Consider the following 20,189-nt stretch of genomic DNA (forward strand, 5'->3'; position numbering starts at 1 on the left):
TGCATCTTCTGCCACAGAGTTCCCTTCAGATGTTGCTTTCATCCAGGGAAGCACGCACTCACTTGTATGAACAAGCAGATGCAGGCAGTGGTAATGTGGAGGCTCAGTCATCAGTATTAGCAATCATTATGCACTTCTAGAATATAAGTAGAAATACTTCCAATTTTGGCAAGTGTCTTTCTTGCCCATATTAGTTATTTTTAACTTCTCTGTAATCTCTGTTAATCCTGAGTACGCAAAGTCCACAGAACAGCCGTGCAGTCACCAAGTTCTGCAGTAATGCTGATCACTGTGCATATGTACTTTGTCAGTCCAGCCTGTTTGCTTCTCTAGATTAACATAACACTGCTGCTGTAATCTCCTTACCTGACTGACTTCAGAGAGCCTACAGGGACTCCTCAGCAGGCCAGCCAACATGTTCCAGTCACAGAGGTCCAGAACCATGAGTTGTTAACCTACTGAAATTCACAGCTGGTGCTGGCCTCAAGTTAGAAAACAGAATTTGTACTAATTTGCACTGCCCTCGTAATCAAGAGGCCAAAATTAGGTTAATTGTATCTAGCTTGAGATTTTTATGATCATGCAATTCAGTGTATCCAAAAACACACCAGTCAATTCCAACTATTCCTGGTGTGACTTTTTACTGTGGTCCAGAATACCTTGGGAAAGTTCAGTAGGAGAAAGAAGTGTTTCAAGCTGTTTTCCATGTTTTTGCTAAGGGATTGAGCCAAAAGCACATTTATCAATTTTGATCTTGACTTTGAGCTAAAGAAACTTCAGATATTTTGCTGGTTTAAGATTATAACAGTTTGAAATAAGTGAAGTTCTATTGCTAACACTTTTGGTTATGCCTCTGAAAACAACCAGTCATACGGAAGTCCCACAGAAGTAGAGATGATAGGGAAAGAGGAGATCTAGCAGATAATACTCTATAGAGAAAAATGCTTTTGCAATGTCTTATTCATTTGTCATTTTCTAATAAATCAGAGTTCGCAGTATATATTTAAACAGATGTACCAAATAATATCACTCAAAACTGCAAAGTTAGGGTAAGTTAAAACTATTTTAATAGCAAACAGGCTCTGTAAAGCTATACCAACAGCTGTCATAATGTAAATGCAGAGTACCATTGGCTGGGTGCTTAGGTGAGTCTTAGGCAGATAAAGTCTTGCAGTGCTTCATTAAACTCCAGCTGCTTCTAATTGCTGCAGATCTTTTGAAAAGATGTAGCCTGTAAGACATGCAGGTGCCAAATTAGAAAGGTCAAAGCAGTGTGTTCACAGTCAGTGACAAAAACAATTTGTGCTGATTATGGAGCAAAAGAGCATACGCGATAGAAAGCCCTATTCAGTGGCAGCTGTATTCTGCCTAGCGGCTGATCTTTAAATGCTTCTGCTCACTGTGGCATGTGCTGAGTTAGTTTACTTCTGATGTGGTGAAATGTGATTGCTTGGGCCAAATCTTTAAAACTGAAGCAAGCTTTATTGATAGCTGCATTCAGAAGAGCATTGAATGCAATACACGCTTAGTTGGCTGCCTAATTTTAAGTCCTAAAATTTGGAATTACTTGGAGTAATGTTTATTGGACTTAATTCTTCCTTTTGATCTGTTGTACTTAAATAACAACAGCAAGACTCATCATAAAATGCAACAAATGCCATTCTTTTTCACTCTTGTTTGTTGTTTTCAGGTAAGTTTTATTTTTTTTTCTTTCAGATTTAAATCCTCACAGAGTTTAAATGAGCAGCTCTCTAAAGATTTACTTTGTACTGTGTGAAGTTTGTCTTATTTCTTGATGTACTTTGCTAAAATTAACTCTTGACTGTAGTGTGTCACAGTGTCTTGTTAACAGCATGTTTGTGGTTGGTAAGGTGAAGTACTGATAACCTCCTTTTGGAATGACTGTTCTTGAGTGTTTTTGGTGTTTCATAGCTTCAGACTTCACAGTTTTAAAATGCCTACGAAAATGTACAAATTTGTTCCAGGTAAGTGGTGTAAAATCTCATCTGACGGTGCACAGTCATGTGATTTTGCTTAGAAATAATTTGTACTTACAAAGCAAATGTGTAGTATAACTAAATAATCATCATTTATATTTTTATGGTGTTGGCATCTCTGTCCTGAACTGGTTATTTATCTGTTTATCTATATGCTTTTTTGACCTTTTTTTCCCCTTAATATTTATTTTTTGTATATAATAAGCAGAAATTCCATACTCCCATTGTGAGATTATAAGCACCAATACCAGCACATAACAATTGGCTGGATAATAAGGATAAGAAGAACCCTTTGGTTACCAGCCTATATTCTCTCTCAAATCATTAAATAGAGAAATGGACATGGGCATCTACTGAAAGCATCCTCTTCTCCATTCTGAAATCAGTACAGGATGAGAGTATGACATATTAGGTGAATTTAAATTTATGGCGATAAACTTGGAGTTACGTGTCATTCTTATATTTTATTCTTTTGGTGGGTTGCTTTTTTTAAAAAAAAAAAAAAAAAAAAAGTTTTATAAATTAACCTGTTCTTTTCTCTTCCGCCTTTATCCTCTCCAAGGTTATGCCTTCCTGCTGTTCCAGGAAGAAAGCTCTGTACAAGCTCTGATAGATGCCTGTCTGGAAGAAGATGGGAAACTTTACCTGTGTGTGTCAAGTCCCACAATTAAGGATAAACCAGTAAGTAGCTTATGCCATGGCACCTACGCTGGCCGCTGACCCATGTGCTGTTACTCTTTTCAGTCAAATAAATAAATAAATGCTTACTGTTAATTGACTTGTCCACTTCCTGCTGCTGCCCTTGATGTTACATTGAATTGACTTTATGTATCAGTGTAACACGGTTTGAATGTTTGCTTCTTTCTGATAAGTGTCATGTTCAGTTAACTTTTATATTTGGTACTTCTGGTATCTCACAGGAGTATGCATCCTTTTACAATGTTAGTTATAAAACAATTAGAATGAGCAATTTTCACTCTGTGTTGTTTGAAAGAAAGCTTTATGCAGTGAAATGAAAAAATTTAACTACGTCTTCTTCTTTCCCTCCATTAAATACCAGGTAGTTTCAAATATCCCCTGTAATCTGTTATGGTTCTTAATTATTATTTGTCCTGAATGCAATAACCAGGGCATCTATAACTTAGGTCAGGCCAATTTACCGTGTATAAACTGAAGAGTAGACAAAAGTAATGCAGAAAGCTATGGCAGAACATATGGTATCTTGTTTCTATTGTTAACATCTCTAATGCTCTTCAAAGCTAGTCTTTTTCATGGCTGTAGGTACATACAGATTAGATGGAAACTACAAATAAATATAACTAGATAAAAATATGTTGCCTTCTTAAAACACTATTTAATAAGCTTACACAGATAAATGAACAATCTAATATTTCAGCACAGTCAGTGTGTGCATGTACACAAGGAGTTAAGCAGATTTGAGCAGCTTTATTTCCCAAGGACTGCAGAGCAGTTTCTTTCTGCATAGTTTGAAGATTTCTTCTCAGCTGCTTAACATAAGTGAGCAACTGCAATTTCAAAATAAACTCTTTTTGTATCCAAGCACAGAAATTTCTCTCTTCCCATTTATCTGCACTTAAAAATGTGTGGTTCATTGAATGTGATGTCCAAACTCCACCTGTAATTATACACAGGTGATAAAATGTTCTGGAAGTCCTTTCTCATATTGCTTGTTATAAATGGCAGTTGGGGGCAGGGAAAGAATTAAGGAGGAGAGTTTGCTATGATGAAAAATTTAACTCAAGCCTGGCCTCTAGAGGTGATAAATTAATTGTCCACTTCCTCTCAAGCACTTGGATAAGCTACATTCTTGGCATTTTAGTGCTTGCACCACTGATTCACTGCTTTTGCTAAATTAAAATTACATTGTTAATTAGAATATGATTTAGTAACTTTTACTTTATTTTGAGTTGTCAACTTCCTCAACTGAAAATAACCTCTAATTCCCTTTGCAGGTGCAGATTCGACCTTGGAACCTAAGTGACAGTGACTTTGTGATGGATGGGTCTCAGCCTTTGGACCCAAGGAAAACTATTTTTGTTGGAGGAGTTCCGCGGCCCCTCCGAGCTGGTGAGCAGAAGGGAAATGCAGGGCATATAATGGAATTTTGAGATTAAGCAGGAAACTTTAAAAGAAGAAAAGATGTACAGTATGTGTAGAAGAAATAGAGCAGAAAATATATCCTGTATTTTCTTAAGATCATAGCTCACTTTCTAAGTCGGTCAATTTATTTTTGTCTACAAAATACAATACCTGATTTTTTTAATCTTCTAAATAGATTACTCATTTGGATAATAAACAGAAACAGTTTTCCTCAAATTTGTACGATATACAGAAATTGGCTGATATTCTGTATACATCCACCATCTTAATCCTAACCCTGATTTGCTTGCTGAGATGCAGATGAGTTTCCCTGCCCTTTGAAGGCCACTTTCCAGACCCACTCTTAGCCCATACAACTGTAAATCCTTGCTTTCTCTTTCTTCCAAGCCCAGTCTTATCTGTAATTCTCTGGGAAACTGTATACAAGATCCTCAGTAATGGCTCTCAGGAAGATTTCTCCTAGCCCAGGTTTCTTGGCAGCTCCCATTTTCCCCACCATCTTAAAATAAGGCATAATTGTAAGAGAGGTTAATTATGTAAATGATAACAATTAAACATCACCTCATGTCTAATTATAGCGCTTCACAAAACTCATGAAAGTCACTTGGCCTTTCATAGATTGTTTATGCATTACATTTGAAAACAGACAGTTACGTTCTCCAGAGCACGCAGTCAGCTTCTAGTTCTTCTTGTTTGCAACTTTCAAGGTCTCATACAGACACTTTATGTAAGATGTCTGAACACTGTGTGGTCTCCTCGTCCTGGAACCATATCTATTCTCTGTATGTTGGCAAGATTAACTTGCTGAAATTATTTAAAATGCTTTTAAGACCTCTTGTTTATTCCAGACTTACTTTCTGGGATCATTATCTAAATAATGGTTACAAATGGCAGGAAAGCCGAAGAATATTTTAGTCTATGTGTTGTGGAGGCAGTTTTCCCTTCCTGTTTGGAGTATAAGTTTGGTGAAATGGGTCAGACAATTTGCTTGTTGCAATGGACAAATTAGCATTTGGTCTTACCTTAATGTGACACTTGCTTATCCAAATACATGGTTAAATTATTGAACATATTCAGTTTAATAATTGTCTCTATTCTATATGTGGTTAACAAGGTTTTTTGAGAATTTCAATGGTTTAAACACAATAACCTTTTCCTTTCAGCTTGGATCTCTTAATTTTAACTTGCTGTCAAGGGGTTTTCATACATTGGCATTAAAAAAAAAATCACTGGTTTGGCATATTCCAGTGCCAGTTTGTTCTTCATCAGATTTCTTTCACTATCAGCTTATAGAGAGAAAATGGCTCAGCAACCATACGCCTTTGCACACTTTACATGCCTCTTCTCCATTTCCTTCAGTTCTTTATCTTCCCCTTCTTTCTGCATGTTTCCTTAGCCATTCACTCACACTGTCTTCTGAGTGATATCCATAGCTTCCTTTTGAGTTGTTTGTGTAGGAAAAACATCAAACCACTTTCAAAGGCCCAAAATCAAGTTAGTATTCTAGAAAAGTATCAAATTAAAGTTCACTTGACATGTTGGCATGTGTTAAATACAACTTTTGGTGTTGCACCAAATTTTGTTTAATATATGAAATGCTTCCTTTAACTTCTTTTCAGACTCCTAACATGCAGGCTAAAATAGCAGATTCCAAGTAAAGGAGTAAATTTAAGTGACCATATATTTAAAGTAGTGTTAACAAGCCTTGCTGCCACTAGGATAAACCCTGAGTACTTAATCTCAGACATTGCGGTTTCAATTTGTTGTATGATAAGTTTGAGTAAAGTTGAACTGATACCTGTTCTAGCAAGGTGTGTTCTTTCTGCAGTTCAATCACAGCAAGTTTCACTTTGTCTGTTTTTCCTTTCCTTTATATTTTACTGTAATTTCTATTCAGTTGTTTCAAGCTGTTTAAAACCAGTGTGTAGGTTTGCTATTTTAGACGTTGGAATACAGGCTCACTAAGGCAAATACCGCTACTTTTGAATCCAGCAAACCATTTATGTTGAATCCATATTTTTAAATTGCCTTCTTGCAGTTGAATTGGCAATGATTATGGACCGTTTATATGGAGGTGTCTGCTATGCTGGCATTGATACAGACCCAGAGTTGAAGTATCCAAAAGGTGCTGGCAGAGTGGCTTTCTCTAATCAGCAGAGCTATATTGCTGCTATCAGTGCTCGCTTTGTCCAGCTCCAACACAATGACATTGATAAACGGGTAAGTAAAATGGTATGAAATGATTGTTACTAATAAAACTGCACAGAGGTTAAAAACATCCTTACACTAATACTGTGTTAGAGAACAATAACTTCTGTTCTACAGTGTATAATTTTTAATTGTTTATAGTACAAAAAGTAGACTTTAAACATCACAAGTAACAATTTTAACACTGAAACAAGAAAATAGTTGGTGGTAAACTCAGTTTAGTCTCATCTTTTTGTTTTGACTTCTAAAGGTCAAGCACTGTTGAATTAACCCACCTTCTTTTGAGCTTTTGTTGTTTCCTTGTTATGCATCAACACGTTTTATTTCTGGCTATCAATGTGGCTTCTGGCTACTTGTATCGTTTATGGCTGTTCTGCAGTTCGGCAGCTTTTTCTCTCCACAGTGTATGCCTAGCCTTAAAATTCCCCAATGCAGGTACTACTGTAGGAATCATAGGCAATGATGACCTCAAAATATTGGGTGTTAACCAAAATGAGATGCCAAAAAATGCTTGATGAGTAAATGGGACGGGGAAAAAATGAGGTGTTGCTGCCTTTTTTTTCCTCAGTCTATGGGCTGTAAGGGTTTTCCAAGTAGGGGATGAAATTACTAATTACTAAATTCTGAGTTGAAGACATTGTCAGAACTTTACTTAATTTCCAGATTGTATATCTTCAGACTTTTTCATCTCTTAATTACACACACAAATAGCACTCAAGCTTTTGAAGACTTAGCATTTAAAATTATTCAGAAGAACACATAACATGCAGTGCTGGTATGTAGAACAATAAGGATGGCTGTTTTTCTACCTAATCTATTATGAATTGGTTATTAAGAATCAGCTTGATGGGTAGTGAGAATGTCCATCATATGCAATGTGTAGTTAAAAACACACCTGCAGAGCACAGTCCAAACTGGTTTTAGTTTCTGTTTAAAAACATGGACTGTTTTTTGTTGCTGTCAGATGAGATGAGCTCACGGTTACATCTCCTCAAACTATTTCTGTGTTGCTACTGCATGTTGTGATTTTATCTAAGATGAAGCTGTTCCTTAATCTTCATTGTTTGCTGAATTCTTACAGTTTCTCCTGGGAGCCTAACAAAATGAATTTGGGAGGGTCAAATCCTTTAAGGTTTATGTATCACTTGTGCCTGAAAACCTGTTCTTTTCCTAAGCTTTTAAGACACATCCACAACTGATACTAGTTGATAATTGTTTCCAACAACCAGTATTCATCCCAGATGGTTGACTGAGAATTTAAGCTTACTTCATTGTCTTTTATATGTTTTTAATGTAGGTCTGACCATGAGTTTAAAGAAGCAGGAATTCACTTAATTCTGTCCTCAAAGTTTTATATTCAATAGATTGAAATCTCTTAATTGTACTGTACCCATTCTTAAAACTATTTCACTAGTAATGGAAACAGGAAGTGAGAGTCTATTTCAGAACTTCATGAGTCACATTTTAGAAATGTGAGTAGATGGAGATCTAGAGATATGCTGGACATTGAACCCACTTTGTTCCAATTTCATTTGAGACAATGGCACAGTATCTGAGATGCAGACATCTTCAGTGTCATACCAGCAGCATGGTGTAATTAAAGAAGACACAACTGTTCTATCAGTACCATAAACCATAGATATCACTTGCCATATAAACTTTACTTCAAATAAGTAGCATTTGTTGACAAATAGAAGTAAAATTCACCGTAAATATTTTTGTGCAAGTTTCTTGTTTTTCAGCTTACTGCTTTGTTCTGTGTCTAATATTGTAATCCTTCAAGAGTAGTTACTGTGGTCAGTTTTTCCATGCAGTAAACAGACTTTGTTACAGCAAAACTATTTACTCAGTATGCATATCTCATCTTTTTCTAAGTCTTTTTTAAATGTAGCTAACTGAACTTAAACACGTTATAAATAGTATCACAGCAACGTATTACACACCCACAAACTACTGACTTCTCCAGAAGAAATAAACAGTCAATTGAAATGTTATTTACATTTAAATGCCATGATTCAGAGGAACAGAAACAGGAGAGAACTTGCATGCTGTCAGCTCCTGTAGTAGCATTATGGCACTGCCTGGTCACACACCAAGTACTGCTGTGGTTGGCACAGGTGCTCTTCAAGACAACAACAACAACATCCCTGTCCTTGGATGTTTACAGCTGAGACAAGGACAGTAGTCCACTGCTCCAGCCTATTTGGTATTGATTGCAAGGCCACAGTTACAACTTCGAAATCTAACCACATTTCTAGAGCTAAACACAAAAGTTAGTGATTTTTGCAAGCATAAAGCAGGGTGTTTAACACTGGTGCATTTAATTTTGTTTAATGTGAATCATTTCTCCATCAGTTAGTTTGGTCCTGCATTTTTGCAGTTCACAAAAAGCAACCAACACCAAAAAAAACCCAATAACCCACCTCTGGAGCTCAACAGACTCTCAACTCTGAAGTTTGGAAACACAGGTTTGTTTTCCTCAGTCAGTTTCCTTCATATGTGCAGCTCTCTCTTGCTCTGCCCTTGTAACAACTGTATTCACTGCTGGAAGCTTCCCAGCTGCAAAATCCTCGGGGCACTATTTTTGCCATACTTTGATCTGAGTCCTTTTCTAAGGAATGTTGTCTCGCTATCTAAGTATGGTGCTCCTTGAGATTTTCTGACAAGCAATCTGGTTGGCATGGAAATCTACCTGCTGAGCCCTTTGGGTTAATGCAGCATCAGTTTGAAGCCTTCTACAGAGTCAAAAGAATTTAAAAAAAAATTAAAAAATGTTCCTTCTATTCATACTTAGCAAAACTGTGTAATCTACTTACAGTTATTTCTCTCTCTCGATGCAGGTGGAAGTGAAGCCATATGTGCTGGATGATCAGATGTGTGATGAATGCCAAGGCACTCGCTGTGGTGGAAAATTTGCTCCATTCTTTTGTGCCAACGTTACCTGTTTGCAGTATTACTGTGAATACTGCTGGGCAAGCATACACTCTCGTGCTGGGCGAGAGTTCCACAAACCACTGGTAAAGGAGGGAGGTGACCGACCCCGCCACGTGCCGTTCCGCTGGAGCTGAACCCCAGGCCTCCCCCAGCAACAAGTACTGGAGTAGATAAAATCGAGGGAAAAAGAGAGCGCTGCCTCAGGGCTTAGTGTTCTGGAAATTTGTGCATTCGTCCTCGACTTTAATGAAGATATGGGTCTTTTTATTACTATTATTATTATTTACAGTCACATTACTGAACTCAGTGTCCAGTATAATACAAACCGGCAGAGTGTAACTGTACTGATTTTGCACTTTGATTCACACAAACATCTGCTTGGTACCTTAATTTCCTACACAAGACTTGTCACTAGTGACATTATGTAGACTGCCATTCTCATCAGCCTTCACTGGGTTGATGTGTATGTGATGAAGATTTTTTTATTATAATTATAGTTATTTTTATTTTTAAACTGGAGCATGCACTTATTTTCAGAAATGTAGACTTGCCCCTAGCAGATGACTTACCAAAGGTAATATTCACAAGTAGGTGGCAGATGTAGCAAAAACTTAAACAGATATTCCGCAATCGTTAGTTTGGGTCATTTAGAGTAGTAATAACCCTTAAAGAAAATAAGCCTTTAGTTGCTCTCCATTTTTGACTTGTAAGGATGATACCTCATAAGCTGGATCAGACTTTTTTTTTTTCTTTTGTTTTGCTGAGGGTTTTTCTTTTTTTCTTTTTTTTTTTTTCTTTTTTTTGTTGTTGTTGTTTTGTTAGGTCTTTTAGTGTTATGTAAATGTATGCTGCAATAGCTTTTGCTGCTATTAAAATGGTATTACTAATACCATAATACTCTATTCAGGCTAGGGTATCAATTAAAAAGTGAATATGTGATTAAAATAGTGATGGCTGCTGAAAGGAGATCAGTATAGCATACAGAAAAGCTTCCAAGGAAGGTCAATATTTTTTGACTGCATGTTTACTTAATCAGGTTGCTGCATGCAATAAATTTTATATATGTCTAATATAAAACCTGCCCACAATGCACAAATTATGAGTCTACTTAGGTGACAAAATATTGAGTAACAAAGAGAAAAAATTGATTACTGACTGGAGGAAGGCATGCCTCAGTAAATGTAATGCTTCTGAAATTAGGATCAGCCCATTACAGAATGACCTATACTACAAGAAATATAAAAACTAGCTGTAGGATATTCATAAAACAAATTTGTGGATGGTAGATGAAGTACTTTGCGGTGCTCTGTTATATATCGTGCAATTTATTTTATATAGTAAGGTGATTATGTCTAGTACTGTGATCAAACTTAACTGTTAAAGCCTCTGTATCCGACATTAACACACTCTTGACAGTTCATAACAGGTACATAAACAGAAATGAGCTCTTAGTTACAATCTCTCTCCTAACGCTTGCACCAGTTATGTAGTTGCAGACTTTGTCCAGAAAACCAAAGAGCTCATACTAGCATACATACACTACCAATTAGATAGTCTGTCAAACTAATAAACTAGGCACATTTAAGAAAGTTAGAAAAAGAAGTGGTGCTAAAGAAATGTCTGCGTATAAAAGTAACATGAAATGTCTGCTCTGTGGATGTGGCGTTATCTCTCTAATCCCTGGATGTATCCTGTGAAGCTTGAACACAATTAAGACCTGCTAACACAGTGGACATTTTTTTAGCATGAACTATGGGGCTGCAGATAGCATATAAATATAAACACACTCGGTAAACTAATGATTGTGAGAATGTGTACACTATTCTTTTCTTTTATTTTTTCCTTTGTTTTTGCAGTTCTGGGGACAATCTGACTGGATATGACACCGCACAGTAGATTTAAATGTTCTGGGTTTTGTTTGTCGTGATGTCCTCGTTTGTGTCTAATTTAGTGAGCTGTTTTTCCCAGTGTTTAGTTGCAAGTATTGGCTTTGAAAGGAACTTTTCTGTTTTTGAAGAAAAAAAAAAGAAAAAATAGTTTTTTACTGGTTTAAGATGCTAATTCTAATTATCCCTTTTGAGGTTCCTTCTGGGCATTTTTGTGATATTGCTTTTCCCAGCCCAGGTGTCTTTTCTGTTGTTTTTTTCATCTGTACAAGACATTTTGTTATGCACTACTTTTTGTATCTAGACAGTTTTCAACAGTCGGCTGATGATTTTTTTTAAAGAAAAAGGCATGCTTTCTGACTGACATGATCTTTTGCAATACCTCAATTTTGAAATATAGGAAAGAAAATGATATTTTCTAAGTAAGTTTATTCAGAAAAATATATATTAATTTAATTCTGCAAGAAAAATGATTTAACAGATGGGTAACTTTATTTTTTTCATGCTTATTTGAGTTGTTTTGAAAATGAAGAAGTTAGAGCTTTATAACTGTAATATTAAAGATCATAGCTAACCTACAGAAATCTACCTAATGATGTGAACGAAGCAAACCTTTTTGAAGAAATACCCCTCTTTCATGTACAAACAAACCCCCAGAGAGTGTGATAGAGTGAGAGAGAGAAAGAGTGAGAGAAAGAGAGAAGCTGGAAGATGTACAGTACAGCGTAACGTTGGGTTAAATTAAAAACAAAATTATCGTGAAAAACAGCTGTAAACAAACTCCATTTGGTGCTGAAAGTTGTGAATAGAAGGTGGAAAAAAATATTTTCCCTTAATTTGTATATTTATAATCAAGTGTGATTATGCACGACTGACCAGAATTGTGAGAGTTCTTCTGTTTGTATTTTTTTAAAGAGAACTTTTTTTAGTTTATTAAATTATAACATGCTCCCTTTTGTTTTGTAAATGAATGTGCCCCTGAGTTGTTAATATGTTATTATTAAAAGAGGGTCCTTCAAAAAAAAAAAAAGTTATTTTTTAAAATATGGAGTTCTGAACTGCAACTTGACTAAGAAGCCCCTGGGTACAACAGGTCCTATTGTGGCCTTTTCTGATGTGAGACTTGAACTAGTCGATTTTTTGAAGGCTAACCTAACCTCGACTATTTGTTGTTATGTGCAATACTGTTTGTACTGTTTGTATAAAAAAAAAAAAAAGAAAAATGAAAAGAAAAAAGGCATAAATCTTTATTGCAGATTTATTTTCATTGCAGACTTTAGACATTGTGATTCACTAAAATCATTTTTCTACTGTCAAATATGTACCTTTTCTTCATGCTGGTATTTTTTCAATAGTAATGTAGCCTTTGTACTGAGACAAATTTTCATTGTTATTTTTAGAAAGATTTTTTGCTAAGAAAAAAATTAAACATATTTACATATTTTTCATTTTTATTTCGTATTTTCTTTAAGGAGTGCTTTCTCAACCATTAATATAGTTGTTTCTGGGAGAGACTTTCATATCTGGTCAATGTCATTAATATTATTTTGTATTTTTACTTGGAATAAATTAATTTTATGATGCTAATTCTTTAAAAGTTTATTTTTTTTCATTTTCAGTTATTTTTGAAGCTAAAATCTTTGTAATATTGTTACTAAAGTGTCTAGTTTTTTGAAATGCAAAGCTTTATGTATTAACTTGCTGATGTGGTTTACAATAGTGTGGCAATGATGAAACGGTTGGTTATGTAAAGCGATTGGAAAATTGTAACAAAGAATTGGGCAATAAAATGACAGAATGAAGCAGAAAAGATGTGATATTTTGAAAAGCCTTTTCCTTTATCAAAATGATTTAGGGAGATAATAGGGATGTCACAGTACCAGTTCGCTGTCTAGATTTATACACCACCAGTGTTGATTCAATACGACTGCTGTTACAGTTAACTAAATCTACTGAAATGATGGGGTTTTGACCCTGCCCATTCAGCGTAATGCTCCATTACTGTTCTTGTCATTAACTTTCCAAAACTCTTTTGATAGTCTTAGACTGAATCTCTAAAATATATATTCTTCATTGTATTTTTGCCACCCTGTTAGTTAGTTATTTATGAACTAAAATGACCCTTTCCTGCACAACTTCCTTCTTGCATATATTTATCAGTGGCAGCATGGAGCAGACTGTAGGTACCCACATCATTTTCTAATGAAGTTACCACACAGTGTTGGTAGCTGCCTAGTTAATACAGAATAATGTACGTCCATTTCCTGGTAGCAATGCAGTAAACCATATTGCCACCATGTCTGAACATTAGTTCAGCTTCTTTGTCTTTCTCTGTTCTTCTCGGACTCTCCTGTGTTTTTGTCCTTTTTTTTTTTCTGTTGTGTTGGCAATACCAAATGCAACATCAAAACTTCACCTTCATTTACATCACCTTTTGTTTCCTATGCAGCCAGGAGAAACCCCTTCCTAATGCCAGTGACTGTTCTGTCACCTAAATAAATCCAGACTGAAACTGGTGTTGCGTAAACAGGGCATACAGTGACATTCTCTGGACAAAACAACTACTCCAAGTTATAGATGGCCTTTTAGACCAACTTATGCCAGTGTTAGAGTGGCTCATCTGTAACTTGTGGAAAGAAACGTGTCCAGAGTTGGCCTGTTGTGTATCCTCTGTGTGTTCAGTTCTGTAAGTAATGTATAGACTAGATCAAATAGTGAAGTAAAATTTAGACTCAAATTAGGTACTACTGGTTGGAATGTACACAAATTGAAAACAAAGGAGATTAAGGAATGAAGAGGGAATAAATAATTCCTGCTAAGTGGTACAAAGTTTATGCTTATATTTCTGCCTACATGCTTGTATTTTATAGCCTGCTAGCAAGGCATGGGCTAAAACAAATTGTATTGCAAATATGCAGTTAGCAAATAACTTTGCTGATTTCACTGTTAGAGTAGTTTAAAAAAAAAAAAAGAAAAAAAGAAAAAAAAAAAAGAATGGCGCTTAACTGGGAAAAGCTCCCATGTTAATATTTCAGTATTGTGACATCTCTACTTGCAAGGTATGAGTGAAAGATTAGTCACAGATATGTAGAAACGTCTCTTTTGTTTAATCTGGCTTGTATGTAGTTGCTTTTACGCTAGTTTGTATGATGTCAGTTAAACCCTTTTTCTTTTCCTTCCTTTTCTCTCTCTTTCTTTTTTTAAACAAACTTCTTATCTCTGCTGCTATAGTGTTCAGTCATACCACAGAGTATTTTATATTCATGTTAGTGACACTACTGTCTATACCCCCAATGGGTAGCTGGTCAGAAATCACATTGCTCACATAATTCTGGTACACTCAAATATTAATGAGAAAACGTTTAGCAGTACGTGAAAAATGAGGGTGCTAATAAGAGGTCATTTTGTTTATTTCCTTTCAGAAGTTTTTTTCCTGGATGTAGTTCTGTTGGGGTATCAAGTATTAGATATTTGTACTTTTACTGTCAAAGTAATGGACATAACTTTTAGCGCATTCACAGCTAAGATCTCTGTACTTGTTTTTCAACTAATTTTAAATGTACTGTATCTTTTATTACATGTTCTCTTAGATTGTTTTTGCTAGTAATTCTAACAAGGCTTCTTCCTTTTTGGCTTGGACTAATGCTTGTATGGAACTGCAGTACTGTGACTAAACATGGAGCTTAATGCTGCTATTGCTTACAACTGCTTAAACTTTGTAGTTTGGACTTTATTTTTTTCTGTAATAACTTATTAAATATAGTTGTATGAAGTACTGACACTTGTCATCCTTTGCACATGCTAAGGAAATCTTGGGGTATGTATGAGGGGAATGCAAGCGAGCTACAAAAAAACGCCAAATCCTCTGTCTATTGTACAACTTTATACCAGATAAGGCTCAGCACATACACACCGTAATTGTTTGCACACAAACCATCTTTCCCAATTACTTTGTGAGTACATTGTCCACTTAAATTTTCTTCTAAAATGGAAAAGTCACCTTTAAGAACTTATTAAGCTAAGTTTATTATGTTAAGTTGAAGGAAAATACGACAACATACAGTATAGAAATATTTCTGAGAATGTAGTTTTTTCCTACCAAATACAGTATCAAGTGCTTTTTCAGTTACTTTCTCTGAATGTAACAGTTGCCACTTAACTTATGTAGTGCTTTCTAATTGGCAGCTTAATGAAGGCTGCAAGCTAAACATTGGACAGATCGATTAACTAAAAGAGAGAGATAAAAGTACTACAATATTAGTTGTTAATGGTTTCTGTGCTAAGAACAGGAGACGATCAGTACTCAGCAATAGAGCTGTTTGGAACAACACAGAATGCTTCCATGAAAAAACTGTGACTTCTGCTATGTTGGGTGAGGGGAAATACCATGTGAATTGTGCATGTTTTATATCGCTGCTTTCTTTCATGTCTGTACTAAAACACAGCCTGCTGGAACTATCAGTAACAGAAATTAGACTAACTCCAATGCTAGAAATTAAATGCCCATTTGGAAAGTATATGAAAAGCTGATGAGGTTGTGTATGCCAACCGAGTATTGCGCACACTCCCTCAGTGTGCAGAGCTTTGTGACTTTGCGCTATGCCATTTTATCCTAACATTACCACGTGCAGTAGCTTACATGCATGAAAGCACAAAGCTTGGATGCCAGAGAGAAAACAATGTTTAGGCACTGACTTCCTTTTAAACAGGCAGTGAATGTGTTCAGCTCTAAGGTCAACAGTCTACTGACTGCTCTTCCAGAAGTGGTTTTAGAAGACAGTGATCTGTAATAGGAATTCCAGTAGTAAATAATGTATGAAACCCTGTTGACTTCTGGTTACTTCAGACTTAAATTTGAGAAGGAAGCTCTTACAAATAGCTTCCAGTTAATGCGTTTTAAGCTCCAGCTGTAGAGTTCCTATGTAAGCAGTGCACTCCAAATTCTTCTGGACAAAACTGAGTTCAGTTTTATTCCCATTCTCTACTACAGAGAAAATTGCTGGAAGATGCACAGCAGCCTCTCTGAAACTTTTTACATAAAAGTAATACTGCTAAATTCCATAATTCCCAACCCTTCATCGCTGCATTTCTAATAGGACACCCCATGCTACTTGTGAGGTACTGATACTGTCAGTTTTCCTTCTTCAGTTGATAGCATTGGACTCAGACAAGGCAATAAATACTTTGTGACCTTGACTTTTCAGTTACTATCATGAAAAAAAGTTTAATATAGACCAAGTAGCCAGAATGAAAACAAACAAACACCAGCCACCATTCATAACCATACTATGAGCCTGAGCTCCACTGTACAGCATGTATAAAGAATAAGGAGTAAGGGCAAAGATGAGTTTCCTGCAGTTTTGCCTTTTGGTAACACAGTATCTAAAATATAAAATAGGACTGTTTATAGAAGCATAAATCTGTATGCCCTGAACCAAAGATGCCATTGCTGAAGACAGACAATGATTCCCATCATAAAGAGAGCTTGAAAGAAAAAAGCTTCTGTCTTTTTCCTCACTTCTTGTTTCTGGATGATACATGAGATCTGGTAGGTGACAATTGCTATTGAGAAGTGATGCCAAAAATAGGACAGCACTACATGACTTTCTCCTTTTGCTCTTTTACACAGTATTTAAACTCCTGTATTTGAATGTAATTTAGAACTATATTTATAGCAGCTTTTCTGCTCTGGAAACTGCTTTCACTTGCAGAAATGATGTTCACTAGTAATTAAGTTGTATATTATAAGCTGCAGTGACAGCCTCTGTGCAAAACAGTTTGGGCTAAGCCTGCCTGCTTTTAATCCCAATTTCTTAACAATTATGAATCAACCTCTCCACTTGTGTTCCTATCAAGTGTGAAGAGTTCATGGGGATTGGTTTTGTGCATTCTTTTCACAGGAGAATTAAGCTGCATTCATAATGCCGCAGAAGCTACTGCAGAGTCAGCAAGTGGCAGTGCCTTTCTATCATGGAGTCCTCTTAAATCACGCTCTGAAGGAAGAGTGTAACAGAAATAGCACTAGCAAGAAGAGAACACTTCATATCAAGTGTTCAAACTGAATCTTTGCCCAATTTTAGGCCAGTCTCAAATGCATTGTCAGATTAGGAAATCTGGAGGGTTTTGTTCTCCCATTTGATGGGAAATGGAGCTGTGAGAAGACATCCAGGAAAGGCAGTCAATATGCTTCAATTTGGAAGTTCAGAAAAGTCTGGCCCAGAGCTCAGGCTGTACTGCTGAGCTGGTGCCCATGTGACAGTGAGCTGCCCAGCTCCTGCTAAAAGCAGTTCTCCCTGGCTATCTCCAGCACACATGCTGTTCTCACAGACAGCCTGTCATCACCAGCTGTAACACCTGCTTGGAGTCCCAGGGCCCTTCTGCAACTCCTATTACTAAGCCATTCACTAGTTATAGATTCATCCTGGCAATGGGACAAGGTGATCAGTGAAGACGCTACTTCTTTCTGGATCTAAAGAACACTATCTCCTTTCTGAGGTATCAGAAGGCAACTGGTGTCACCTGTCAGTCTCCCCATGAGCAGAGTCCCAGCCATGCCCTGGACCCTTTCACCTCTCCCTTCAGATCACCCTGATTTAACTCTGAAGAGTGAACAGAAAGCTTAACCGCAGGACTGCACAGCTGAGGAAAGAAGAGGGCACTATCAGGCTGCATTGCCTGGTGCGACCCAGAGCCACATGCCAAACTGAGGCCAATGGCTTGCTCTGGCATAGCTAGGTCAAAGAATCAGTAACCTAGTGTGTACCAAGCCCTGTGGTTCTGTTGAAGCACATAGGTATTTATAAAGCTGATCTGATTTTCAAATAGATGTAACTGAACTGCTTGCTATCTATGTGCTTCACAGTCTGCCCGAACTGTGCAAACATTTTGAACATTTATAATGTTTGCAAAAACTTTAGTTCCTTGCTTTTCAGGAGGATATTAATTAGCAGATAGGGAAGAGCAGTTAGAATTTCTTCTTCTCAGGCCAGGCTATAACTTCCCACTCAAAGCCTGTGTTGTTAATTGTTATTGAAAATAGTTAAGTTTTATCATTGTATAAAGACCCCAGTGCAAAGTAGAGCTCTGTTGGCCTGGAATTATATAGAACACAGACACAGATCATACCCTGAAGTGCTTTCAGTTTAGTTAGACAAACCAAACATGTCATGTAAGAGGAATGAAAGGACTGAAAATAAAAGAGACTCCTCTAAGACCATGCAGGATCACTGTTGGGTTTTGGTTTTGTTTAAACCAAACCAAAACAAAAACAAAAACAAAACCAAAAAAACCTAAATCAGCACAATCAGTTCCTACCTCTGTTTCCACTGTAGAGAACATTTACTGGTGTCTATTAATTCTGACACTAGACAACAATGAGGACTTTTAAAATATTGGTTCTTTCCCACTGCTAAAGGACTGAGGTTGAAAGCCTGATCTTTATTGGAGAGACTGGGCTGGCCAGAGCGGTTGTGCTTGTTTCACATTTAGCTGGCTCCCTGTCCTCAGTGTTAGATTTTATTAGATCAGTGCTTCAAAGACATGGCTATGATGTTCAATTAAGACTATGGCAGCATTCAAACAAACCTTGTACTCAGAAGTGCACAATACAGGAGGGTTCTTCTCAGAAATATCCCATTACATACACACTCATTTTCAACTCAGACTGAATTAGTCCAAACCTATTCAGTGTACTTATGTTAACACTACAAATCCCTTTGGACTGCAAATCAGATTGGCTGAAACAGGAAGAAAAGGCTAACTCAGACATGAGGAACAATTCAGACATCCAAGCTCACAACAGTTATGACTCAGTCAGGCTTGATTTCTGGCAGGCAGATTAAAATGCATTGTTTGAATCAAATAAAGCACGAATAACAGTATCCCCTTTGTCTGCCTCTTCATCATGCTGCTGTTATTAGAGCTGTTACAGACAATCTCCCCTACTGGTAGTACTCTCAAAGAGACTTTACCTTCAGTTTGCTGCTCACATGAGGTTTTATAGTGGGGCTGGTCTGGGTCCAGTGATGCAGAAGACTGCTCAAGTCTCTGCGCTTCCTTTCATCTGCCCAAGACCTGGGGTATATATTTGATTAGGTCACTGCTGGATTGTTCCTGTTCTTCAAGTTGCTCTGATCCAACCACTCCATCTGAAAAATGACAACAAACTTTTCTTAGAGGTGCAGTTGATGAAATAATTCTAAAGGATGCAACTCCAACTCCCGCATTTACTTTTCTTAATTGGCTTTATTCTTAGAAAAAGAGCTTTTACAGGAGCTTTCCAGTAGGCCAAATGGTCTTAAGAGTGCATTATCATTTCTTCAACCCTGTAGGATTGATGCTGTCATGCTTGTGAAATAATAGGGATATTCTCCATTTAGAATGAAAAGAAGCCTGACAGAATCAAGTGATGTCATTTGGGGATAACAATAGCCTTTCTGTTCGCATTGTTTCTGTATCCACTAGAAAATCAATAATAGATTTTTAAAGTAAATGTAGATAATTATTTTTATATGCATTATTATATATTATGCATTATTATACATTACAGTTTGTATTATAACAGTAGCACTTCTTTCTGAATTCAGCTTTAGCTCAGGTGAAATGAAGCACCAGAGTGCTCAGAAACGAAAAGAGGCGTACAAGAAAGTTACTATTATGTGTCTAGAAAACAAGTTGTGCTTGGTGAGGGATCAAGCTGTATATTGAATTAGAACTCAGTAACCTGGTTATCTGCCTTAACTCCCAATGGATTCTGAAATCTCACATCAAGTTTTTTATTGTTCTTTGTTTTTTAATAAGCTGAGGATGACATATAGCAGGGCACTACTGTTTTGAGTAAAGTATACTACCTGTATACTTGTTCCTGGGACCAAAGTAACTGAACAATTGCAGGACTCATCCTTGTAGAGACCTGCTTTTCCCAAGCCCTGTTTTTTCTACTTTCTATTCCCCCTCATTATAGAAGGCTGAAAACTGTACCGCCAATCACTGTATCACCTCAAACCCCTCCTCCTGGGATGCAGTTTCAGCCTGTCCAGCTTCC

General features: G+C 36.7%; 1 protein-coding gene and 1 long non-coding RNA gene across 23 annotated transcripts in view; one reads left to right on the forward strand and one right to left on the reverse strand.

Annotated features, from left to right (window-relative positions):
• CPEB3 (cytoplasmic polyadenylation element binding protein 3) overlaps positions 1 to 14,921 on the forward strand; it is a 114,691-nt gene extending 99,770 nt beyond the window's left edge. For 19 of the 21 annotated variants that reach the window (XM_015866936.3, XM_032445424.2, XM_085554543.1 and 16 more), the window contains 4 exons: positions 2,560 to 2,678; positions 3,971 to 4,085; positions 6,157 to 6,338; positions 9,167 to 12,956. In XM_015866936.3, the coding sequence (XP_015722422.2) occupies positions 2,560 to 2,678; positions 3,971 to 4,085; positions 6,157 to 6,338; positions 9,167 to 9,394 (644 nt within the window). In that variant the 3' untranslated portion in view covers positions 9,395 to 12,956. Of the gene's footprint in view, positions 1 to 2,559; positions 2,679 to 3,970; positions 4,086 to 6,156; positions 6,339 to 9,166 lie in introns of all 21 variants that reach the window. The other 2 variants (XR_014948689.1, XM_085554545.1) reach the window with 2 other exon arrangements.
• Positions 1,045 to 19,462, reverse strand: LOC107315980 (uncharacterized). Of its 2 annotated transcripts, XR_014948693.1 has the most exons (3): positions 19,376 to 19,462; positions 19,117 to 19,293; positions 1,045 to 1,231 (listed from the first exon to the last, which is right to left on the reverse strand). It is a non-coding gene; the product is annotated as an uncharacterized LOC107315980 (long non-coding RNA). The 2 variants fall into 2 exon arrangements; XR_014948694.1 differs by lacking the exons at positions 19,117 to 19,293; positions 19,376 to 19,462 and adding an exon at positions 2,525 to 2,618.
• Positions 19,463 to 20,189: the final 727 nt, after the last annotated feature.

The sequence above is a fragment of the Coturnix japonica genome, chromosome 8 (assembly GCF_054131305.1).
Source record: "Coturnix japonica strain WE chromosome 8, WE-NBRP24, whole genome shotgun sequence".
Taxonomy (NCBI): domain Eukaryota; kingdom Metazoa; phylum Chordata; class Aves; order Galliformes; family Phasianidae; genus Coturnix; species Coturnix japonica.